This window comes from Elgaria multicarinata, chromosome 4 (genome assembly GCF_023053635.1).
Source record: "Elgaria multicarinata webbii isolate HBS135686 ecotype San Diego chromosome 4, rElgMul1.1.pri, whole genome shotgun sequence".
Taxonomy (NCBI): Eukaryota; Metazoa; Chordata; class Lepidosauria; order Squamata; family Anguidae; genus Elgaria; species Elgaria multicarinata.
In genome coordinates this window covers 148,099,407-148,126,374 of record NC_086174.1, presented here as the reverse complement: position 1 = coordinate 148,126,374, position 26,968 = coordinate 148,099,407, and the positions used below count along the sequence as shown (strand labels likewise).

The following is a 26,968-nucleotide window of genomic DNA, read 5'->3' as shown; positions in this document are numbered from 1 at the left end:
CCGGCCTTCCCCCGGCCCCTCTCTCCCCCCCTGGGGATCCCCCCCGGCCCGATGGGCACAGCGCTCGTATAAGCGCTGTGCCCAGTCCGTGGCTTTCCCCAGCTACTCGTGAGTAAGCGAGCCGCTGCAAAAAGCCACGGACCCTGCCCACTCCGTGGCTTTCCCCAGCTACTTGCGAGTAAGCGAGCAGCTGCAAAAAGCCACGGACCCTGCTAGACATTCCACAGCTCAGGCCGGGGCTGCGGAAAAACCGGGCCATAAGCGAATTCGCTTATGCCGGGTTAAAGGGAGGTTTTAGTGTGGCCTGACCCCGGATTCCCCTGTGCATCATCTGGATGCACAGGAGGGAAACCGGGCCTCACTAAGGCTAGACACTAAGGCCTCGTCTAGCAACAGCCAGAGTAGTGTAAGCTATAAACCCTAGTACGATAAAACATTAACTGATTACAGGGGACAAATTTCAATTTGCTTTTCCACAAGGCTCAGATGTGACTTTATATACCCATCTATTTTATGGTCATACAAGAAAATGCTTATCTGGAAGTAAACATGTTCATGGAAGCAGATGTAAATTCCATTTTATTTCTACAGTATGGATTGCTGGGACAGCGGTGGGAACTTGTTCCTGTATTCCAAAGCCTGCTTTTGTTGTGACTTTCGGACTATTACAACTTATTTTAATTATTATCATTATTTTGGCTGTGTGGATTCTTTGCTCCCACTCATCATCTCAAAGTCACTTTATTCTTTGTGGAATGGGAGAATGCAGGTCCAAAGGAGTAGTTTTGTGTGGCTTTTATTCCTGTGTGTCGCTTATTACATACTAACCCTGTTCAAAAGGCATGCTAAACCACAGTGGTTAAGCATTTTGAGCTAAACATTATGGCTTAGAGTGTCATGTGAACCATGACAATTGATGGAATGAGCCCCTTACTCATTCATCCAGTGGTGGTGTCTTCTTCCTCCTTCATTGTAGTTGGTGGAATGACTTTTCTTTTTTTAAAAAAATCCCTTTGGTTGATTTTTAATTATTATTGTTTTGCCCTAGGGCCTCAATGTTATTATGTAAACCATAGGTTTTTTGTTTATTGAATATAATATATAGGGTGGCCATCTTGATTTGTAAGCATGCTCAGTAGTGCCTCCTCCCCCTCCCTCCTGCCTCAGCTATATTGGAACATTGAGAGAAAATGGCTGCCTCCTCTAGCAAATATTGTCAGTGTCTTCTCAGAAGTACGTCCCATTGAATGTAATGGTCTTATTCCCTGGTAAGTGTGTAGGGGATTGTAGCTTTTTCCACACTCAGTACACAGAAATGTTTTTTCACCTCGGTGAATTCTTTGATGTAAAGTAAGTGTGAACATAATTTTAAAGCTTTTCCACACTCTACACATTTTTATAATTTCTCTCCTGTGTGGGTTCTTTGATGTCTACTCAAGGTCCCACAAGAGGTGAAACTTTCCCCACATCCCATACATTTATATGGCTTCTTTCCTGTGTGGTCATCCGTTACACAAAGCCATGAAATTCCATAAACAAAAAACCTACGGTTTACAAAACAACGTTAAAGGCTCTACAGTTTTCAACCAAACTCCAAAAAGCAGGGAAATTGAGAGTTAAGGCTCACAGGCCTATAACGCCACATCCTCCCTAAGGAGGCAGAAAGTGCCAGTGAAATTCTCATTCTTCCAAAGCAGATATAAACCATGAGGACAGGATGGAGAATAGGATATGCAGAGGTGTCTGTGGGGTTGTGGAAAACTGATGACGAACAACTTAGGGCCACCTACTTCTCTTTGTTTAGAGCAGCCTTTCCCCAACCTGGTGCCCTCCAAGGGTGTTGGACTACAACTCCCATCATTGCAAGTCAGTATGTCCCATGGTCAGGAAAGCTAGGACAGCAGGATAGGGAACGCTGTTCTATATCCTTACCAAATACAGGGGCTGCGCAATATTTTTTTCTCACACACATCTCGCATAGAGCAGCACGATTGATAACAGAAGGGGCACTATTTGTTGGAGATGTAGAACCAGAGCAAGAGCTGGCACTTTCAGCTTTTCGTAAGTACCCTGCTCTTCAAAGAACCAATGTTTTTCCTTAAAATGTATTCATACAAAATATACTGTTCACTCCCCACAATCCCTCCACAATACATCATCTCATCAGAGTGACAGAGGAACAGAAAAGGATTAGTTTGGGTGTCTTGAACTCCTTTCAGATGAGATTAGTTTGCAATCCTATGCCACTTGAGGGGAAGCCCTAGTAAACTAAGTGGCACTGGCTTCTGAGAAGACATGTATAGGATCCAAGTATAAACCATCCTTCTCCAGCCTGGTGCTGTCCAGATGTGCTGCGCTGCAACTCCCATGTTATGGTGAGGACAAAAATCATTTTCATCAATAGTTTTTAAAATAATCCTTCCTTACACATGAATCTATTAGGTGGTAGCTCTGCCTTTGATCTCACACTGCTGAACACTAAGAAAAATCCTCTGCGGTCACAGCATTCTTGATCACTGTCCATGCTGACAGAGACTTTTATGAATTGAATGCCAAAACATCTAGAGAGCTACATTTTGCCTGCCCTTGCTCTAGAACAGGCTTCGTCGGCTTCGTCCATTTTCTTCTGCTGCCCCTTACGCCTGGAACGCTCTTCCAGAACATTTGAGAACTACAAGTTCAACCGCAGCTTTTAAAGCTCAACTAAAAACTTCTCTTTTTCCTAAAGCTTTTAAAACTTGATGTTGTGCAGACTTCTACTGTTACTTTCTACTGTTAGTTTTACCCTACCCTGTGCCTGCTTACCCTACCCTGTACCTGTTTGCATTCTCTTCCCCTCCTTATTGTTTTACTATGATTTTATTAGATTGTAAGCCTATGCGGCAGGGTCCTGCTATTTACTGTTTTACTCTGTACAGCACCATGTACACTGATGGTGCTATATAAATAAATAAATAATAATAATAATAATAATAATAATAATAATAACATTCCCCGATCAGTTTTCCAGAATCCCACAGTCACCTCTCCACATGTTTGAGAGTACAAGTCGCAGCATTCCTGTCCATGGGACATACTGACTTGCAATGATGGGAGTTGTAATCCAACACCTTTGGAGGGCACCAGGTTGGGGAAGGGCTGCTCTAAACCACCCAGAGAGCTCCAGCTATTGGGCGGTATAGAAATGTAATAAATAAATAAATAAATAAACAAAAAAAAGAGAAGTAGTTGGCCCTAAGTTGTTTGTCATCAGTTTTCCACAACCCCACAGTCACCTCTGTATATCCTATTGTCCATCCTGTCCTCATGGTTTATATCTGCTTTGGGAGAATGAGAATTTCACTGGCACTTTCTGCCTCCTTAGGGAGGATGTGGCGTTATAGGCCTGTGAGCCTTAACTCTCAATTTCCCTGCTTTTTGGAGTTTGGTTGAAAACTGTAGAGCCTTTAATGTTGTTTTGTAAACCGTAGGTTTTTTGTTTATGGAATATATATAGAGAGAGAAATGTTTAATTCCTAACTCAATACCTGAGTATTCCGTACTCAAGCAGCCTTTATGTTTTATTCTTAAATATCAGCTTTGTTGGACTAATAAAGGAGATAGACTAGTTTAAGTTACTGTTAGTATCTTGTGTTCTCCAGAGAAGGTGCTGGAAATGCACATAGTTATTATCTTAGCATGGAATACAGTAATAATTTGCTTGTTCTTCTTTAGATTCCAGAGGGAGGAACCGGAGACATTGGAAGAGAACGGACAAAAACATTTACATATGATTTCTCTTACTTTTCGGCTGATACTAAAAGTCCAAACTATACATCTCAAGAAATGGTAAGCAGCTAGATGCCTGTGATTCTCTTTCAGAATGAAAACATAATGCCACAATTAGTTCTTCATTACTAATCTGGCTGCATACTGGGACTGACAGAGATGTTTGAGAGAGGATTTTAAATCCTTAAACTGCAACAAACATTTATAAAATAGTTATAAATTAGCTGGTTTTAGTGCATATTGACCATGCACTTTCGAGGACAAAAATCAAATAACCTGTGTTTAACCAAAACCTCTGAATCAGCAGGTGGTGGGATTAACCCACCTGGTTGATTTGATTTCTATTTTATATTTACATCTATCTGTAGTGTGTGTGTGTGTGTGTATACATGCACATATCAAGGCACATATCAAAGTAGCTAGCTATGTCTGGATTGGCCCCTTATCCTCTAATTGGTTGGGTAGCCAATGATATCAAATAATTCAAATAAACCTGAACCTTATATTTAAACTGCCAAGTCTTTCAAAACATCTCTTGAGCACTTGGGAATCTAATTATAAACAATGTGATGTTTCTTTCATTTCTAAGCTAGAATCTCTTCTCCCTGGTCTATTTGATGGAAATGAAACACATTTATTTATTTATTTATTTATTTATTACACTTGTATACCGCTCCCATAGCCAGGGCTCTCTGGGCGGTTTACAGAAATTCTGAAATTGAGATAAAAACAAGTATACAAAATTTAAAATTCAAAAGCACAGAACATACACACATAAAGCATTAACAACCTTTAAAAAACTAAACATGTGGGTGATTAAGATGCACGCCATATGCCTGTTTGGATCTGCTTTTTAATTCTATCCACAGTTAACTTGGGAAGGAAGGCCATAAATGTTTACTACTACATAGGTTTAGGCTATGCATATGCCTTAGAGACAGGTTTAATTAATAATTATACACTTTGCGTCAGGGAAGAAGCTATGTAGCGTATCTTTCTTTCTATACCTTAGCAGAAATATCTTTTATATTGTATATTGTATTTTGTATTTGTGTTTTTAGATTGTTGGTTGTTTTTATGCTCTTCATGATTTTAATTTTTGTGAACCGCCCAGAGAGCTTCGGCTATTGCATGGTATAAAAATGTAATAAATAAATAAACATTTGGGAAATTTACCTAATCCTAGATTCTTATAATATTTTCATTTCTACCTCTATTTTAGTTAACCCTCCTTACTTGTCACTGCCCAGTGGCCTTCAGAATTATTTATACAAAAAAATAAATAAATCTGAATATAGGAGTGTGTAGTCATTAAGCATGTATTCTTCAGCCTAGTAGGGGAGATATCAAATGGTTTGCTTGCTACAACCAATTGTGTACCCCTTACTATAATGATTGAACTGTAATGAACACAGAACAGATGTACTTTGGTACTCACAGCGTTTTCAGTGGCAGAACTATGAATGGGCCATGCTTTGCCCTCCAAAGGATATCTAGTCCAGTGCAGAGAAACAGGATCCTCCAATACCTAATAAGTGATATAGGCTATTGTTAACCATTAGCAGAAAGTAGAAGGTATCAAGGTATATCACGTCACAGATAAAAGAAAGTGAGTAAATAGTATTACTAATGTCACACACACACACAGAGCTGTTAACCATTTTATGCATTGCCCATACTTTATAATTTGTATCCATAGAACAAGAAGTATCCCTTTTCTGGCATGCTAAGACGCAAGTGATTTCTAAGACAAACCTTCACACTGGATAATATAGAATGACATTGAGACTAGTGCTGCTTTCATAGAATAGAGAGGTGCTCATGTGTTGAACTTAGAAGGGGGAAAGTGGGGAGCCATGCATGGTCAGATCCGGCAATATTTTCTGCAATACTTGGACTCTTAGGCTAATCAGGAAATATTTGTTTTTATTACATTATTAATTCTGTAGTTAGAATAGTTTCTTCTTTTTTGGCAACCACCCTCTTTTTATTTGTTAGGTGAAAGTAAGGTTGCAGTCTTATAACTGAATACTTTTTGTGATCTCTTGGGATCTATCTAACTAAACCTAGCACACAGTCCAATACCACCACCCCCATGGCCCTCCAGATGTTGTTGAACCATAACTCCCATCAGCTCCAGACAGCCTAGGCAATGGTGGTTGGGGGGAGCTGCAGTCGAACAACATCTGGAGGGTTCCTTGTTTCCTATCCCTCCCTTAAACAGCAGCATTCTAGGCCAAGTGACGGATGGCTCTTGAAATGGGGTGTGTCAGGTTCAAAAGCAGTTTGTGATGCAGAACAGGATCTGCTGTTCAAAAGGGGGGGGGAATGAAAAATTTCATGGGATATGCCCAAATATTGTGTAAAAAGAAAGGGTGTTGTCCTTAACAAAATGTACAACTATCCAGATTCAAAGGGTTAAGGAAAAAGACAATTTTAACAAGATTTTATCACATAAATACAATTCAACAACTGTATTAAACAATTAAAGTGCACTGGCATCTACTGTATACATCTTATTGCATTAATGTTATACAAGAATACCAAAAGAGAAATTAAAAAACAGGTCAAATGCGTTTCGACACTGGGGGTGTCTTCTTCAGTGACCCCAGGCTTCACAGAGCTCCTGTAAAATGTACTTGTACGGGCTGACTTAATAGAAAAGCCCTGAATTGGGTAGCCAATGTCACTCCCTTCTGTCCAATAGAGCAAACTTCAGTCTATCTGCTGCTGACTGCGTTACTATCTTAGAGCATACTGGTGGGACACCATACACAATCGGTATGCTCAATTCAGATTGTTGGGTGATAAGTTGTTGAAGCCAAGTTTAAGCATAGTTTGTTTACAATACCTCCATGTATTTATGCCAGTTCAGAAAGGAAATATCTCTTTCTGTAATACAAGCAGGCTTTCCAGTAAATATAAAAGGTAATAACTGAACCTGACGATTAGGAAGAACTTCTAGCAGGTGTTGTGCAGTACCATAGATAGCTTATTTATTTATTACATTTTTATACCGCTCAATAGCCGAAGCTGTCTGGGCAGTTCACAAAAAGTAAAACCACTAGCTTAGTGTGCACTTGTGTAGTCTGTTTTGAGGAACTGCTGAATTGTTATTTTTTATAAACACTTGAGCTGATTATACTTTGGAAACACTTCTGTAAGGTAGCAATTCCTGTAGAATGTTCTACTTCAGCAGTCATGGTATTTTACTGAAGAGAACAAATGAAATGATATTATGAAACATTGTCAAAGTTTTCTGTTGTTGTTGTTGTTGTTGTAGTTGTTGTTAATGCTGATGATCTTGTTTCTCCAGGTCTTTAAGAACCTTGGCACTGATGTCCTCAAATCAGCTTTTGAAGGTTACAATGCTTGTATTTTTGCATATGGACAGACTGGATCTGGAAAATCTTATACAATGATGGGGAATACTGTATGTCATACTTTTCAGAATATTACTTTACTTGGCAGTTTCTAGTGTGCTGTTTTTCTGCAGTGTATACAAGACAGCCAACGTATATTCTAAATTATTACTAGGAGTCTTTGGATTTTCTAGAAATCTTATATTGAACAGAGTAATTTCAGGGGGCTTTTACATTTAGCCATTTCTAATTTTGCTTTAGCCCAGATGAAGACAAGAATGTACAAAATTGACTTGGTTGGCCTATTTACATTTCTTTGGTTAGAACTGGATATGCCTAATGCATATGTGAACATGGTGGCCTGCCCAGATTATGTACCTAGGGACAAAAGCTCTGCCACGCTCTGGTATAAAGTCTAATCTCAAAGTTGGAAACAGTAGCATATGAAGCATCCCTAATAGACTATTGGAAGTCATATTTGGTGAATTAATTTTTAAAGGTATTTCTGTCTGAGATACAGTCCCCAAACTCTGTGAGTTGGGTCTGAATGTGACTCTCCTGTAAAGAGCAAGGAGGAGGATGATTTCTGCCGATTCCCTCTACCCTGCTTCTCATACTGTTCCAGAATGTCCCCCAGCCTTCCAGAACAGATTTTAGGAGGGTGCAAGTGAATGCAGGGTGAAATGGAAGATGAGATCAGAGAGTACCTCATTTTATGAGTCCAACTCCATTTTGTTGACTTCGAATATTATCTCTGTCAGTGATTTTTCAGATTGTAGTTACTGTACTGAGCATGTAGCAGTATAACAAAGGTTCTTATTGTTGTAGGGGGATGCTGGTTTAATACCGCGGATTTGTGAAGGATTATTCAACCGAATAAATGAGAAAACAAGATGGAATGAAGCCTCTTTTCGGACAGAGGTCAGGTATGTTTGTGTAGCACATGCAATGCTATATACAGCTAAAGTTGTCTGCTATTTCCTTCCCTTTTTTCTTTTCTGTTTTTGCCTCAGCTTATTAGAATGTTAGGTCAGTCTAGACGTTCATGGGGCATATTATTTACTCAGGAGGACGAAAGAATTAACGACTGTACCAGAACAGGGATTAAATAGAGCACTTCAGTCTGAGTTTCATTAACTTTTATAATTATATGACAATTTGATTGAACTGTTTGTTTTATTTCTTCCTTTTAGAAACTAAAAGTGATTTTTAAACATTAATTTCTTGTCCAGCCCCCCAAAAGGCTTCACTAAGTGCACTTCTATTAGGTACTACCCGTAAGAATTGTTCCACTCAATCTACATAATCTGTAAAATTCATGTAGTGCAGTTACTCATTCTAGTCTGCCAGGAAATCTTGCATGCCTCCCTCGGGCAAACCTTTGTAAACCACCCAGAGAGCTTCGGCTATGGGACGGTATAAAATTGTAATAAATAATAATACGTGCTGTTGTCTTTACATTTTTACAGGTATTTCAATACAAATCTCTACATGATTTAACATTTGAATCACATGTGATTTAATTCAACCCTCAACTCCACCCAAAATCTATGTCACTAGTGTATTTATTATTATTATTATTATTTATTTATATAGCACCATCAATGTACATGGTGCTGTACAGAGTAAAACAGTAAATAGCAAGACCCTGCCGCATAGGCTTACAATCTAATAAAGTTGTAGTAAACAATAAGGAGGGAAAGAGAATGCAAACAGGCACAGGGTAGGGTAAACAGGCACCGGGTAGGGTGAAGCTAACAGTATAGAGTCAGAACAAACTCAATATTTAAAAGCTATAGGGAAAAGAAAAGTTTTTAGCTGAGTTTTAAAAGCTGTGATTGAGTTTGTAGTTCTCAAATGTTCTGGAAGAGCGTTCCAGGCATAAGGGGCAGCAGAAGAAAATGGACGAAGCCGAACAAGGGAAGTAGAGACCCTTGGGCAGGCGAGAAACATGGCATCAGAGGAGCGAAGAGCACGAGCGGGGCAATAGTGTGAGATGAGAGAGGAGAGATAGGAAGGAGCTAGATAGTGAAAAGCTTTGTAGGTCAACTGGAGAAGTTTATATTGGATTCTGGAGTGAATTGGAAGCCAATGAAGAGATTTCAGAAGTGGAGTTACATGGTCAGAGCAGCGAGCCAAGAAGATGATCTTAGCAGCAGAGTGGTGAACAGAAACCAACGGACTGATGTGAGAAGAAGGAAGGCCAGTGAGAAGAAGGTTGCAGTAGTCCAACCGAGAAATAACCAATGCATGAACAAGAGTTTTGGCAGAAGAGACAGACAAAAATGATTGAATCTTGGCAATATTATACAGGAAAAAATGACAGGATTTAGCTACTGCCTCAATATGAGGAATAAAGGAGAGCGAGGAATCAAATATAAAGCCAAGACTACGAGCTTCCTTGACTGGAGTAAGCGTAACATCATTGACAGTAAGAGAGAATGATAGATGAGGAGAAGGTTTAGGAGGAAAAACAAGCAATTCAGTCTTTGCCATATTAAGTTTCAAACGACGATGAAGCAACCAAGCTGAGATATCTGAAAGACATGCCGAGATACGATCGTGAACATCTGGAGAAAGATCTGGAGATGAAAGATATAATTGTGTATCAACGGCATACAGATGATATTGGAGGCCATGAGATTGAATAAGATTACCCAAGGGCAACATGTATAAAGAAAACAACAACAGACCAAGCACCGAGCCTTGGGGAACCCCTACTGAAAGGGGAAAAGAAGAAGACGAGCTGCCATTAGCCAACACGCTGAAAGAGCGACCCGCTAGATAGGAGGCAAACCAGTTATAGACAGAGCCACAAAATCCAAGGTCATGAAGGGAATCTAAAAGAAGATCATGATCAACCGTGTCAAAGGCTGCAGTTAGATCAAGGAGAATAAGAACGGAATAATGGCCTTTAGACTTGGCAGTAAGAACATCATTGGTAATCTTAGTAAGGGCTGTTTCAGTGGAATGCAAAGGACGGAATCCAGATTGAAAAGGATCCAGAGCAGAGTTACTAGAAAGAAAATCAAGACAACGACAGTAGACCACACGCTCCAGGATCTTTGAAACAAACAGCAACAAAGAGACAGGTTGGTAGTTAGACAGAGATAGCCTATCAAGAGTAGGTTTCTTGAGAATAGGAGAGACTGTAGCATGTTTAAAAGCAGAAGGAAATGAACCAGAGGACAGAGAAAAATTAATAATATGAAGCAAGGAAGGGAGGATAGCAGGGATCAGATTAATAAAGACGCGAGAAGGAATCGGATCACGAGAACAAGTGGAAGGCTTCGAAGAGCGCAGTATTGTAGACAGTTCATCAGCTGAGACCGAAGGAAACGCAGAGAAATTTGCAGGAGGAACTGACAGATGAGGAACAGGAACTGGAAGAGGAGCAGAGCTAGCCAGCTCAGAGCGAATAGTTTGGATTTTAGCATTGAAAAAAGAGGCAAAGTTATTAGCAGACAGAGAGGCGGGGAGAGATGGTGGATTAGGCTTCAGAAGAGAATTGAAGGACGCAAAGAGCCGCTGAGGATGTCTAGCATTTGACTGGATCAGCGTTGAGTAATACTGCTGTTTGGCCAATGAAATGGCAGAAGAGAAAGAGGAGAGTACAAATTTGTACAGCACATTTGTACATGTACAAATTTGTACATGGTGCTCTGTACAGCACCATGTACATTGATGGTGCTATATAAATAAATAATAATAATAATAATAATAATAATAATAATAATAATAATGGACAAAGTCCGCCCAGTCCCTGGTCCTGCACCAAAGGCGTTCAGCTGCCCGGGAACAAGAGCGAAGGTAGCGTAGGAAAGAGGTGAGCCATGGTTGGGGTTGAGAAGGGCGAACTATCCGAGTTGTAGATGGAGCAAGATTATCAAGAGTTGAAGATAAGGAGGAATTAAAGAAGGAGACAGCTGAGTCCAAGGAGACAGCCGAAAAGACAGAATGAAGAGAGGAGGCTAGAGATTGAGAAAAAGCCTCATAATTGATAGATTGCAAGTCACGACAAGAGCGAGAAGTGGGATGTGAAGGAGGAGGATTATGAGTAATATTGAAAGAAACTAGGTGATGATCTGACAACGGAAAGTGAGCAGTAGAAAAGTCCAAAACAGAGCAATTCCAAGTGAGAACAAGATCCAGACAGTGTCCAAGGGAATGTGTGGGTACATCAGACCAAAGCTTAAGATCATAAGAGGAAGATAGAGTGAAATCGTAGAGCTGCAGCGTCTTGAGGGTCATTCACATGAATATTGAAATCACCCAAAATAAGAGTAGGACAGTTATCAGAGAGGAAAAAGGACAGCCACGAATCAAAATCAGAGATAAATTTAGAGGATGAGCCTGGGGGGGCGATACAGAACTGCAATCCGCAGTCGCAATGGAGCGAAAAGCCTCACCACATGTACCTCAAAGGAGGAAAAACAATGTGACGGTGGAATGGAAAGAGGCTGGAACTGGCACAAACTAGATAATAAAAGACCCACGCCACCACCCCGACCCTCTGGGCGACTAGTGTGAGAGAAAGAGAGTCCTCCAAGAGAGAGGGCAGCAGAGATGGCGGTATCATGGGCAGGAAGCCAGGTTTCAGTAAGAGCAAGGAGGTGAAGAGACCTAGAGACAAACAAGGCCTGAATGACAGGGGCCTTGGAAGCAACAGATCGACAGTTCCATAAGGAACACGAAAAAGGCAGCTGAGAAGAGGGGAGACACCGAATAGGAACTAAGTTAGGAGAGACGAAATTGGAACGAGCCATAAGGAACAGATATGAGGAGAAAAGACTTGAGAGGAGAAAATGAGAAGATTGTGTCCTGAATCAGAAAGTAGCAGCGACCGGACCGCGGCTGGGGTTTTTCCTCCGGAGTAGAAGTTCCGCTTGACCGGCTTCGCGCCCACGGCAGAGAGCCTCAGGCCGAGAGCCCTTGTGCTCGCGCCAAAGGCTCGCGCCTCCAGCAAACTGGAGGCTGGAAAACCTAAAAGAGGCGGAGCAGATGCTCAAATTCAAACAGACCAATCAATGTTGCTCAACAGCTTCTCTGCTGAGCTTAATTGCAGCTTCTCTGCTGAGCTTAATTGCAGCTGCTCTTCAAATTGGGACAAAACATTAACATGGGGTATATGCATGTTATTTTTTTACTAAATACAAATAAAATAAACATGCTAAATCCAACCATTCTCTAGGGCATCAGAAAATTACTAATGCAAATTACCTTAAATTCCATATAAGCATTTTCCAGTTCGAACTTTTCTAGAAAATCCACATTGTAAAGTTGGCACAAAATATTTTTTTAGGGGAATAGGTTCAGAAGAGATATTTTTTCCATAGCATCAGTGGTTAAAAGCTGAAACATCTGGAGGGCCACAAGTTGGCCCCTTCTCCTTTAAAATGTGTCATAGGGTTGGTTCTAAATTACCCATGTCTTCCACAAGACTCTCCTGCTAGAGGAATGGGGAGAGACAGATTTTGCTGTTCTCCTCTCCCCCTGCAGCCCATTGGAAAGCTGTCCCAAACAGTTAGGATCCTCCTGAGGTGGTGCTGGGATTGCTGAAGGATAGTGAATTGGACAGATCACCTGATGACATTTGGGACGAACTCAGAATTGAGTTCAAATTTCTATGCATTAGGCTACCCTGGCTCTCAAATACTTAACAGTAAAGTCTTTAAGACCACCTCACCTGTACAACTGAAAGTTGATTACAACTCATTTAGGTTTGTGACTGAAGTCCATATATATTTGTATGAAGTTTGTATATGATTCAGGTAGAAGATTTGTGTTTATTGACCTTCTAATTTAAAGTACTTTTTTTTTCTTTTCATTTTTCAGTTACCTGGAAATTTACAATGAACATGTTAGAGATTTACTGAGGCGCAAATCTTCAAAAACAAATAATTTAAGAATTCGTGAGCATCCAAAAGAAGGCCCTTATGTTGAAGGTGGGATTTAAACAGCCTAATATGCTTTGGTATCCAGTCATATGATTAATTGAATAAATTTGTCTTGGTTATAAACTGAAGGCCAGTATAAATGAAGTTATAAAACTCTATGATCCCTATTTGGGTCTGCTAATTTGTGTGTAGTTTGTCCCCAGTCACTATGTAAATTTTAAAGATTTCTTCTGGTGTGTGATGTCCTACTAACTAATTTGAGACTAATGATGGGTCTGACTTATAAATCAAAGGAACTTGTGATGGAAGAGCACATATTAGAATTTAATTGGCTTAATCCATCCCCTTCCAATTTATGCCATAGTGTCTTGAGGGTACAAAATGTTGAGGAAGACTGCAGATTTCTCTTCAGGCTGCCCTTCCGTACTTTTAAGATGCCTAGCAGTCTTTCTGCTGCTAAAAGAATTATGGTAATCTTATACTTGTGATCTGGTTTCTGCTCTATTGTGCATTATAAAAATGAGCTTAGGGTGTTTCCCCCCACTCTCAAATACGTTCTTAAGTTTTATTTAACTTGGTAGTCATTAGCGCAAACTGCCAATTCAAGCAATCTTAATTAATCAAATGAATTTAAATCAGTTACATAGACTAAGCCATAGTTTTGACGAATAAATATATTTTAGTTTTAGATGGTGAATGCATATTTTGCATCAGGTGCCATCTTAGAAGAGGGATTGCCTTCTGTGTGGGACTGTTTCTTCTACGATTATGTCTGCCATCTGCAGTATTTTTAAAAACTTATTAAAAGCAGCAGTTTAAAAATATATCCGTTGCCTAATTAATTGCAGCTGCCCTTGTAGTCTTTTATTTATTTATTTATTTATTTAACAATATTTAAGAATTGTTCATATTAAAGACATTTCTAAGCGATGTTTAGATTAAAGGAGTATGGGATGTGCAAAACCTGTTCTGTTTGTGTTTCAGACACCTTTCATTCCATCATTGGATTTTTTTGTTTAGTTTCCAAATTTGCTTTGTGCAAATTTGCACTTGTGCATATTTCTGCTTGTGAAAATGCACATCCTCCCCCTCCATGCACATTTTCACGCTTTAGCAAATGCGCATTTTCAGTCATTTTTTATTTTGCATATTTTCTATTACTAAATTTGTTCAAAATTTTGGAAAATTGTAGAAAATGGCCCACAGTTCTACAGAATACATCCAGATGGGATAAAACCGATCTGTTGTAGAATCTGTGTCTTGAAGTAATAAAAATCCAAACTCATTTTGCTCCATTGCGGATTTCTTTGACCTTTCTAGTTCAGATATAACATCTGTTTATAACATACGCACAGATATAACATATGTGTGTAACATATTTAATCGGTTAAAGCTTGCAGCCTAAGTATTCATCCTTCTTGTGTTTTTATTAGATTTGTCTAAGCATTTAGTTCAAAATTATAGCGATGTAGAAGAGCTTATGGAAGCAGGAAACATAAATCGGACCACTGCTGCAACTGGAATGAATGATGTTAGCAGCAGATCTCATGCCATTTTCACAATCAACTTTACTCAGGTAAAAGAAGTAGTTATTAGTGGACTATGAAATTCCTTGAATAGCGTTATCAAGTTGCAACTCAGATTCAGGTCCCATTGAGAATGAGAAGGGACTTGAAAAATGGCCTTCCCCTGCCTAATGAATTAAATGGCAGCACATTTCACTCCAGTTTGGGAAGAAGACACATATAATTAATGCAGTGTTTCAGAAAAGAGGGGTGCTTTGGCTGAAGCCTTTTCAGATGTAAATCTCCTGAGGCATAATTCTATGCTGTTTAGACAGAAAAAAGTCCTAGAACTTCCAGCATTCCCCACCCAGCCATGCTGGCAGGGGAATGCTGACAGTTCTAGGACTTGTTTTCTGTCTAAACATGCATAGGATTGCACTGTTAATCTCTAGATGTTATTTCCAATCCAAAATACAGGTGTTCTGGTTCTTTTACATTGGGGAGGAGGCACTCTCATCTTCATCTGTTCAAGCACAAAACTCTGCCAGGACAATGATTTTGTAGGATCAGCTTTGGCAGAGGTTTCTTTTTCTTCTTTTTTTAATGTACCTTTAAATTGGGCTCGGGGCTCCATGCTTCATTGGAGAGTGGCACTCTGGGAGGGGAATTTAACACTTCTCTCCTTGCCTTTTCCCCGGTCTACTCCCCCCCCCCCAGCTACTTTTAGCCTCGATTTTCTAGTTATGGGGCTAAGAGCACCTTTGGGGAAGGTATTTAAGTTAGGAGAACTGCACAGTTGATCCCTCTTCCAGTGTTGCTAATCTGATCACATTTGGAGGCCTGAAAACCTCCTTTAGAGTGAAAGTTGTTGGGAGATCTGATCACAGTCTAATATTTATTTTGGCCCTGTGATTAAGCACTGGGAGCAGAGATTGAGAATTAAGTTAATAAAGGAGAGGGCACTACCTTCGTAAATATAATCAAACAAACAAACAAACAAAGGGAAACTAAACCTAACTCTTTGTCAATGTACTGAACAGAGAGCAAAGAGTGGCTCAACTTGACTCCAGCAAAAATATACAGTTATTAGTGACCTATGAAATTCCTTGAATTGTTTGGTGGTCTTACCTTGTTTGATAGTCTTTCTCCAGTCCTTATGTTCTTCTAAACTCAGATGAGTATGTGCACTCTTTGGCAAACACAAATAAGGTAGATTTAGAGCCCAAAGGGAAAGATGGCTGTATTTCTATTCTTTCATCTCCTGTTTTCCTGCAATATTATTTACTAAGTGTTCACAGATCCCTTTTTCATAAATGAAGGATTAAACTCTGACTACTCTAGAGAGAAGATTAGTTAACACTCTCATGACCCATTTGTATTAGGAGCTGTGGTTCAAGCCAGAATATTAAGTTGCTATCTTGTGCTTGTGAGCTTCATAGGTTTGGGGTGGAGCAGGTGGGGGATGAAGTTTGCAGGATTGCATTCCTCTAGGCAAGGGTGGAAGGAGGTATGGCTAAATAACTTGATCAGCCACAATCACCAGTTGATAGGAAAACAAACTCTGCATTTTAATACTGCTATTTGAAAATATAAGTAGAACACGTGTGGGGCACTTTCTCATCTTGGCAGAATGGTAATGCAGCTTTATACATGTAGTTTCTAAATCTAAACTAAAATAATTCCCCTCCCACCCAAAGAGCTGCAAAGAGAAATATATATGTTGAAAATGTGGATTTATTGGATTTCAAGGTATTTCTGTTTTGCTGGCACATGTGTGTTTTGGAAAAGGAAGAAGCGTTTATTTGATCTAGTGTGTTACTTGAGCGTTTGGAATAGAACTGTTCCAAGGATGTTATACTCCTAGTACACCTGCATTTCTGAGAAATAAAACAAGTTTTCCCCATCCCTCCCATTTTTAAACACTTCATAGTTTCATAGGGAAACATGTTCTTGTTGTTTTCTGTAGGCTAAGTTTGATGCTGAAATGCCATGCGAGACGGTAAGCAAAATACATCTGGTAGACCTTGCTGGAAGTGAGAGAGCTGATGCCACTGGTGCTACAGGTGTTAGATTAAAAGAAGGAGGAAATATTAACAAATCCCTAGTTACTCTGGGAAACGTAATTTCTGCCTTAGGTATGTCTCTTTGTTTTTGTTCGAATTTGTTGCATGCTAAAGTGAGGACTGAGCTTGTTATCTAGCCATCTCCAATGTAAATGCTGCCTTACTGTTTTCCTCCTTCACAGCTGATCTATCTCAGGACGCCTCAAACCCTCTTACAAAGAAGAAGCAAGTATTTGTGCCTTACAGGGATTCTGTTTTGACATGGCTTTTGAAAGATAGCCTAGGAGGAAACTCTAAAACAATAATGATTGCAAGTGAGTGACTTTCAGATTACGTGAATTCTCAGTGCTTTAGCTTTGACAAAAGGCTTTTTGCAAATCCAGCTGATTCGCATTATAAATTATTCATTAATCCAGGGTTCCCCAACGCAGCACCTGTGTGGACGTCCAACAACACCTGTGAAGCTCTCCACTCCCCGCTCAAATTTATTTTTAAAAATAAAAAAAACCCACCCCTGCTTCTTTCAGGGTGCTAGCTTTTCCTTCCTGAACCTGCTGCTAATCAGCAGGTTGAGCAGACAAGAAAAGAAGGAAAGAGTTGCTTCCTGGCTGCACTGCACAAACTTCCCCCCTTGCTCGTTCTCTGTCTCTCCACTCCCAGCCTCTAGCTTAGCTACTTCTCTTCCCCCCTCCTCTTTTTTTTTATAATAATTTTTTATTTTTCTAAACTTCCAAACAATACAAACAATACAATATAAAACACTACCCCATAATACACAATATTATAAAATAAACAATTTAATAAACATATTTTAACTTGATTCCAATTCATATAGTCTATGATTAACATTAATGTGCTCCCCCCAACCACGGGATCTTATTCATATTTCCAAAATCTCATTACTTCCTCTGGAGGTGTTTTCCCTCTCCCCTTTAATAGTACAAAATCTAAAAACTGTTTCCATATTTCTTCAAAATCATTCGTTTTTATTATTCCTCTTCTGACTCTCATGTTACATGTTAATTTATCGTTAATAGCAATATCCCATTTTTCTTTATACCAATCTTCTATATGATAATCCCCTTGAACCTTCCAGTTCCTGGATATCATTAATCTTGCTGCTGTTAACAAATTTGTTATCAATTCTTTTTTCTCTTGATTACAATTCAATCCTCCATAAACTGATAACAATGCCACAGTAGGTGTCCCTTCTATCTCCATTCCTATAATTTATTTTATCTCATTAAACACCATTTTCCATAATTTTTGTACAAATTCACATTCCCACCATATATGTAAATACGATCCTTTCTCTTGACAACCTCTCCAACATAATGCTGAATTCGATTTATTTATCATATTTAATTTCACAGGGGTTAGGTACCACCTCCAGACAAGCTTGTAATAATTTTCTTTTATCCTCACGGACATGTTTCTCAACACTCGTTTCCATATCCCTTTCCAACTCTGTTGCCCTATTTGTTCCTTCAAATCAGTTTACCATACCATCTTGCCTATACTTTCCGTCTCTCCCTTTTCCACTAATAATAGTCTATATATTTCGCTCGTTAGACTTTTTATTGATTTATTTTCTCTTTTCTCATTTTCTTTTTTTAAAATCAACTCCTCAAACTTGGTAATTCCTCTACACTCTCCATTATCTTTTAACCATTTCTTCGTCCACTGTTCTAATTGAATATAATTTAACCACGATATATTTCCTTCTTTTAACCTCTCCTTTATTTCTTCCCTAGTTTTCATCCTTTCTAACCAGTCTTTTAACTTCATTACCTTTCCTTCTTTTAGACTTTTTCCCAACTCTTTTTTTAAATTTTCCGGAAAGTTCCTCATTATTATCACTGGTGATATTGGGGAAATACTCGGAGCTAAGTCCTTTTTATATATTCACCGTATTTCCCAGTGATTTTTTAAAAGAGGGTTCTCTATTTCTTCCCCCCATTTTTTTGCATAATCTCTAAAAAATATATTTTCTAATTTCCATTCTATATCATCTCCCTTTCCATCTTCCAACCAACGTAAATCTCCTATTCCTATCATACTTTCTACCACATGTCTCAACATATTGGCTACGGAATATAACTTTAGGTTTGGGAGCCCTAGCCCTCCTTTTTTCTGCGTTACATACCAACTTTTTTTATTAAGTCTCGCCTTTCTATCTCCATTACAAAAATTATTTACTACACTTTGCCAACTTTTTCATTCTTTTTCTGATATCTTTATTGGCATCATTCTAAATAAAAAAAATACTTTTGGTAAAATCCTCATTTTTATAAGGGCTATTCTTCCAAACCAAGATAAATTTAACTTTTTATATTTTTCTAATTTACTCATAACTTCCTGTTTCAAACTGTTTAAGTTTTCCTTTTCCAAATCCTCTAAATTCCTAGTGAACCTGATTCCTAGATATTTTATTATTTCTTTAACTTTCATATTTTTCTCTTTACTCTCTGACTCTCTTCTTTTTTACTATAATTGAACAACATCATCTCTGACTTTGTCCAATTTATTTTTAATCCCGTCACCTCCTCAAATTCCCTCAGATGATGTTTTGTTCTATCCATTTTCTTCAATGGATTCTTAATTGTTAATACCGTATCATCTGCAAACATATTTATTTTAATTTCCTCCTTCCATCCTATTTCCTCAATCGCGTCATCTTCTCTTATCACGTTCACCAATAGTTCTATAACCAATACAAATAAAACCGGTGAAAGTGGGCAACCTCCCACCTCTTTACCTTGCTGTCCCCCCCTCCTCTCCTTGCTCTTTCTCTGACCTCTACCCTTTTGCCTTGCTATTTCCCCTTCCCTCTAGCCTTGCCAGTTCTTCACACAAACACACCTCTTTTGATCAGCCAGGTCCCCACGGCAGCCATTATGTGACTAGCCGTATCCTCAATAGGAGCTACTTTGTGGTGGCACCCACAACAGTTTCTCAATTCCCAAATGTGCTCACAGGTCCAAAAACGTTGGGGACCCCTGTATTAAGCAGTGGTGCTATTTATTGTTTAATACTGCTGTCTTTACAGGAAAACTTTCAAAATACCCTACTGACTCAATTTATGAGTCATCCTATAGCCAAGGGCAACATGCATTGTAAAACAAACACAATAAAACCATTGATAACACATTAAGCAGCAACAATAATTTAAAATAACTTTTGAAAAGAGAGGTAAGTATCAAAGCAGCTAAAACATGAAAGTGGATTTAAAAAGGTATCTTTAAACTAGTGCTGTGCAAGCTGCAGGACTCAGATTTGGAAATCAGAATCACAGAGGCCGTCTTAGGATGGATCCTCCATTTTAGGACGGATCCGCCATTTTATTGCACAGCCCTAGGCCCCCCCCCATACAGCCTACACCTCCCAGCATCCAGTGCCGGGGAGGGCTGTACATACAGCAGCAGGAATTACGGAAGTAGCTGTCGCCATTGCCTCCTCCTCCACACAATCGCCGGCCTCCTCTTCCGCGTGATCGCCAACTCCCTCCCTTTTGTCTTTGCGAAAGTGTCACTGGAGGAAGTGCAGCTCATAAGCTTTTGCAGACCGATATTGGCCATGAGACATTACTTTGAATTCATAAGCAAGAGGCAGAGAGGCAGGTCTGGGCTACAACTCATTGTAGTGTCTGTCTAGGAGAGGGACAAGTGAGTGAAGTGGCTGGCCTGCTCCTGCTCTTGCTGCAGCACATAGACTACTGCACTGCTCAGAAGAACATAGGAAGCTATCTCATACTGAGTCATGTAGCCCAGTATTGTCAGTACTGATTGGCAACGGCTCCCCAGGTTTCAGGCAGGAGTTTTTCCTGCCCTATCTGGAATACTTTAGATTGAACCTGGGACCTTCTGCATGAAAAGCATGTGCTCTACCATTGAGCTACGACCCTCACTTAGGCTATGCTTCCTCCCACCCACTGCCACACCACACCACAGCACAAAGCGCAACACTCAGAAAGCACAAGGTGCCTTGTTTTCATCAATAACGCTCTTCAGTTGAGAGCTGCATGAGAGTGCCTTGAAGCCTGCCTGTTGCTTGATCTAGGCATTATTATACAAGATACTAGAAAGTGAACCTGTTTCATTAGTTGAAGCAAGGCAGAAAACAAAATATTTGTGTCAATATTAGGACTCCTCAAATTTATGTCACAATAAATTTATTGGTCTTTAAGGTGTCATAAAACTCTTTGATCTAGATAAGACCAAATTAGGCCATTATACATTTATAGGGATACTACACCTTCCTTCTCATAGAAGGTTGAAATGGTTCATGGTGAAGCATATGCTTGCTATTAAAGCCATGTATACAAATATCAAGCAAATTAATACAAATTTTCTGAAATGTCATCCTAATCATTGTGAAATACATCATTTGCTTTCTCTCCACTCACAAGGGGCTTTTAGGACTTCTAAATGGAACCTTGTATTCATATAACATAATTATGACTTCATTCTCCTCAGCTATTTCACCTGCTGATGTCAATTATGGAGAAACTTTAAGCACCCTTCGCTATGCAAACCGAGCTAAAAACATAATCAACAAGCCTACTATTAATGAGGATCCAAACGTCAAGCTAATTCGTGAGCTTCGAGCTGAAATAGCCCGACTGAAAACTCTTCTTGCTCAGGGGAATCAGGTTAGCTGGCACTTGAGACATGAGTGGTTTCTTTGCGTGACACCATCTGTTTCTATAAATTAAGGAAGATGCTCTTTCTAAATTACACTGGTGTGTATAAATCAGTCTAGGTCAGATATTTTCTTAACACTGTTTGCCTTTGGTTAGTGAATAATCTAAGGCAATGTCTTCATATTATTTCTTTTTTTATTGTAACTTTTTGAGGATTAACTGACACAAACACATTAAAAGTAAACATTTTGTAATTTTGCTTATTAAAGAGTCCAGTTCTCTGCTCTTCTGTATATACCCTATAGTCTGTACACTCCAGTACATATGCTATAGTACAGAAGGCTGTATTCATCTGGGTGCTTACCCGCCTGCTGATACTTCTCTGCCCTGCAGATTCCCTTCTGCAAGTGACACCCACTGCTTACACAAGGGAGATTTAGTGCTTCCAAGTTTAACCCCAAATGAGTGGAAATACTTGTTTCTGGAAGGAGTTAGGTCAGTGGAGTTCGTATAAAGGAACTCCGGTGACCTGCCTCCTTCCAGAACCAAGCATTTCCACTAAATCTTCCACTAGGAAGCACTATATATCCTTTGCATAAGGGTTGGGCCTCACAGTGAGGAATAGGTTGGGGTGGCAACAAAAGGATTTCAAAGGAGCAAGCAGAGATTAAGAGTTGAATTAGTGACATGCAGAGGTCAAAGGATGTGTAAATAGCGTGGGGGTTGTGGGTAAAAGAAAAGAACAAGAGAATTGGTCAGTAGAAAGAGAAGGTGGGTTGGAGAGAAGAAAATTGGACCAAGTGGTATGGGGGAGCAGAAAACAAAGTGTGGGACTGGGTAATGTGGGGAAAGTGGCAAGCTAGACATGGATACCCAACAGACCTGCACCGCCTGTTCTCCAGGTTGGTGTGAGGAAAGCATCCCACAATGGGTTAACTCCCCCTATCGCCCAGGAAAAGCAGGGACTCACATGACTGAGTTTTAAGCCCTCTATTGGTCTGAAGCTCCTCCTAGCCAGTTCGTCCCTGCTTTTCGCCCAGGACAGAGCTACTTCTCATCTCCTCCTATCTCAAGCCTATACTTATCTCTATTTCTAACACCTTTTAAACTTCTTACCTCTTTGACTTTCTTTCTTATAACCAGGCTTTATTTTTTCATCCTCTCTTACCAAAAAACAAAACAACAACAACAACAACAAAACCTTTTCTGCTTCTTTTTCTCTGCCGCTTGCCTATCATTCTCCATGACCCCTCCGGCAAAGAAAAGAAAACCATTTCGAAGCCTCAAAAGAAAAAGAAAACAACGACTCATGTGAGAGTCGTTAGGAAGCCATCAGCAGACAAAAGGATGACCTGCCAGAAAGGTCAAGGAGACAACCAGTTTGCCGGCTTAGGCTGCCTACTGAGTCTCCCAGCCACGGAGGATCAAAGAGATCACCAGCCCGGAGGCCAAGGCCCCTCGCTGAGTCTCTTACACACCAGGAATGGTGTGATCCCAGCCTCAAAAGATGCGGCTGAGACTGAGGGAGTCGGGGGCTCAGCACGCCACCCTCTCCACTCAGAACAAGAGGAGGAAGCAACGGAGCAGCTAGATGCTCCAACAGCATCAAGGGTGAGATCAAATCCATTCTTTCTCCCCCACGTGGATGTTTCCCGCCAAACAAAGCGGGCGGCCATTTTGAGTTGCAGTTTCGATTCCAACTTGCAAAGGGAAGCCCCTCCTCCTTCCACCTCCTCCATTGCTCAGACACAGAATAATGAGATAGCCCCAACGCCTATCCTAAGCATGGCTCAAATAGATAAATCTGTTTTAGCACAGATCACTAAGGCAGTACTGGATAATCTGTCTGACCATTTGTTAGACAAGCAAACCTTGAGATCAAGCCGTTCTGCAAAACGCACCAGAAGCTTGCACACTTCTGAGTCTTCCTCCTCTCCTCCTCCACAATTAGAAAACAAAAATAAAAACAATGATAAAACAAAAAACAAAAAGAAGGCTTTCAGGTCAAAACAGCCCAATTCTTCCCATAGTCTGCACTCATCAGCAGGCTCTGGGGACGACTCTCCAGACCCACACTCCATAGCCAAAGGTCGCTCTAACAAATCCAAGACCCCCTTGGCTGAGCCCCACCATGACAGTGATTCCTCCATAATGTCACTGCAGGAGTTCTTTTCAGAAGGAGAGGAGGGTGGATGGTCAGACATAGAAATTACAGACCATATCTCGGCTGATCGATTCTTTAACAAAGAGGATTTTTTACCTTTATTGTCCAAAGCAATTGTCTCTCTAGCTAGTGAGCCAGTACAACCCGACAAACAGCAATCTTTATCTAGAGGGGCAGCGATGTTTCCAGAACCCAAGCCAACCACCAGAGAGGTACCTTTTCCCAATTCCTTTAATAAATTAATGAAGGAGGAGTGGAAATCTCCCCTCCAGGGAAAAAAGGGAGTCAGTACAGCGCAGAGGTTTTATACTCTTCCTCACAATGTGATGGAAGAATTAAAAATCCCATTAGTAGATGCCCCTGTGGCGGCCTTGCTCTCAGGTGCTGTATTGCCAAAAGATGGTGACTTTCCCCTAAAAGACCACGGGGAAAGAAGATCAGATACAGCTTTAAAAAAGGCGCATGAAGCTTCAGCATTAGCTTTAAGGGCCTCAGCAGTATCATCTTTTTTCGCTAGAGCTTCCATCTTATGGGTGGAAGACATAATAAACAATAAGGAATTAGATCAGCCTACTTTATACAGAGGACTGCTCAAACTCTAAATCTTTTGCCTTCCTGGCTGATGCTACACAAGATGCTCTTCAGTTTTCAGCCCGCTCCATAACAGCTGCTAATGTGGCCAGACGTTCCATTTGGCTTAAGCACTGGAATGTTGATCCTTCCCTCAAGGGGAAATCTTGCGACTGTACCTTTCACAGGTGCACACCTTTTTGGAGAAGAGGCCTTAAAAGATGTCCTCATAGAGACTAAGCATAAGAAAAAAGTTATGCCTTCATCCTTCCGGCGAGAAGATAAAAAACTCATCCGGTCTTATACATCCTTTCGCCCATTCCGGACCACTAACCAATCTTCCTTTCAATCCAAAAGCTACAGGTTTCCTAAACCAGCATGGTCCAGATCCCGCTTTCAGCCCAGAAGCGCCAACTCCTCTAGCGCTTCTGCCAAACCCCCTTCTACTTTCCAGACCTCAAAGTCTGGACGACAGCAGTTCTGACGCCAGGGAAACCTTCATCGGGGGGAGACTTCAACATTTCCTCCCAGCATGGGAACAATCCACAGACGATCGCTGGGTCCTGGACACCATCTCCCATGGTTATCTCATAGAGTTTTGGAAACAACCTCTCTCTCGGTTCATCCCATCCCCCACATCACAATCCACCACCAAGAATCACATCATATCTACCGCCATACAGCATCTACTTCAAATAGGAGCGATAGAACCAGTACCATCCATAGAAAAATACGAAGGTATTTATTCCATCTTATTTCTAGTAGCCAAAAAGGGCAAAGGCTGGAGACCAATTCTGGACCTCAAGCATCTGAACAGGTTTGTCAAATATCGAAAATTCCGTATAGAGACATTGCAAACCATCAAAGAAGCCCTTCACAAAGCAGAATATTTGACTTCCATAGACCTCACAGAGGCATATCTGCATATTCCCATCTCACTACCTCACAGAAAATTCCTACGCTTCATGTACCAGAACTATCATTACCAGTACAAAGCACTTCCATTTGGCCTATCCTCGGCACCCCGCATCTTCACCAAGATCATGGTGACACTAATAGCTCATCTCCGGCTAAAGGGCGTGCATATTTATCCATATTTGGACGACCTTCTTATCCGTTCTGTTTCCAGTCAGAAAGCCTCGCAGGATCTACAGACAACTGTCGAGGGCCTAGAAAGACACAGCTTTGTCATAAACAGAAAAAAGAGCCATCTCACACCCACCCAGGTCCTCCCTCATCTAGGAGCACTCATCGACACCTCCAAGGGTTTAATATTCCTCTCCCCAGAGAGAATAGTCAAGCTTCAGGACCGCGCAAGGGCAATTCATCGGCAAAGAATAACCAACTTAATGGATGCTGCGCATCTTCTGGGTTTAATGATCTCATGCCTCGGCATTTTCCCATGGGCCAGGCTGCATTCTCGCCCCCTTCAGTGGTTCCTATTACCCTTCCAAGCTCAAATAGCAAGGAGGGATCGCCTCCCAATACTTCTCCCTCTGCACGTCAGAGACTCCCTCATGTGGTGGCAAGACCTCCAAAATCTGCAGGTGGGCAGCCCCTTCCAGGAGCCTCAGAGGATCTTGCTGACAACAGATGCCAGCCTCGAAGGGTGGGGAGCCCACTGCAACTCTCTCCTGGCCCAAGGAAAATGGAATGCAGAGGAAAAATGCCACAGCATCAACTGGCTGGAGCTCAGGGCAGTACACCTGGGTCTAAAAGCATTCTCACGCCATCTGCAACATTCTCATGTCCTAGTCAGAACGGACAACACAACAACACGAGCCCACATAACACGTCAAGGGGGTTCCAAATCCCTCTCCCTACACCTGGAGGCCCAGAGCATGCTATTATGGGCCGAACAGAACTTAGCCTCTATATCAGCCCAACACATCAAAGGGACCCTGAACCATACAGCAGACTATCTGAGTCGGCAACAAATAGACCCAGGGGAATGGAGCCTACATCCAGCAGTCTTCCAGAGAATCATACACCATTTCGGCCCACTAACGCTGGTTTGCATCCAGGCACAACCACAAGCTGCCAAGATTTCTCTCCAGATTCCAGTCTTACGGAGCCGAAGGGATAGATGCACTATATATCAACTGGCCGAAAGAGAGGCTCTACGCATTCCCTCCAATCCCCCTCTTAGCCAGAGTTCTACAAAAATTCAGAAAGGAACAAGCCACTGTAGTCCTAGTAGCCCCCTTCTGGCCCCGACGCCCCTGGTTCTCCGAGTTTCTAGCCCTAGCAGTGCAAGGTCCATGGTTCCTGCCCCAGATCTCAGATCTCTTGTCTCAGGGACCAGTACTGCACCCAGACCCAAATTGGCTCCAACTAGCCGCCTGGCTGCTGAGAGGTCCATCTACTTAACTCTGGGTTATTCTGAGGATGTCATATCCACCCTGCTGGCATCCCGCAAGGACTCCACCACCAGAATTTACGAAACAACCTGGAAGTCCTTCTGCAGGTGGAGTGAAAGGGAGAAGCTTATTCCACGTGCAACAGGTGTCAAGGAACTCCTAGCCTTTCTCCAACAAGGCCTTCAGATGGGTTTAAAACCGGGTACCCTGCGCAGGCAAACGTCAGCCCTGTCATCAGTCCTTTCCAGGCCTGGTAGGCAGCCACTAAGTTCACACCCTCACATCAAAAGATTCCTCCGTGGAGCAGCACTCAAGAGTCCTCCCATTGTCCATAGGTTTCCTTCCTGGAGCCTACATGTTGTACTTTCTTCATTGACTAAACCTCCCTTCGAACCAATTGCCTCTATTCCACTACGCATTTTGTCACAAAAAGTTCTTTTCCTTGTGGCCATAACATCTGCTCGCAGAATCTCAGAGTTATCTGCCATCTCAATCAGAAAAGGCCTCATCACCTTCCATAAGGATTCTGTCGTCCTTCGAACAGACCCGACCTTTATCCCTAAGGTCAACACGCTATTCCATAGGTCACAGGAGCTTATTCTGCCATCTTTTTGTCCTAACCCTTCTCATCCACAGG

The 26,968-nt window shown here is 41.0% G+C and overlaps 1 protein-coding gene across 5 annotated transcripts in view; it reads left to right on the top strand.

The window, feature by feature from the left end:
* KIF16B (kinesin family member 16B) overlaps positions 1-26,968 on the top strand; it is a 183,976-nt gene that overhangs the window by 20,415 nt on the left and 136,593 nt on the right. For 4 of the 5 annotated variants that reach the window (XM_063125353.1, XM_063125354.1, XM_063125352.1 and 1 more), the window contains exons 3-10: positions 3,715-3,828; positions 7,085-7,201; positions 7,959-8,056; positions 12,966-13,075; positions 14,461-14,603; positions 16,499-16,667; positions 16,778-16,909; positions 21,071-21,246. In XM_063125353.1, the coding sequence (XP_062981423.1) occupies positions 3,715-3,828; positions 7,085-7,201; positions 7,959-8,056; positions 12,966-13,075; positions 14,461-14,603; positions 16,499-16,667; positions 16,778-16,909; positions 21,071-21,246 (1,059 nt within the window). The remainder of the gene's footprint in view (positions 1-3,714; positions 3,829-7,084; positions 7,202-7,958; positions 8,057-12,965; positions 13,076-14,460; positions 14,604-16,498; positions 16,668-16,777; positions 16,910-21,070; positions 21,247-26,968) is intronic. The other variant, XM_063125355.1, reaches the window with a different exon arrangement.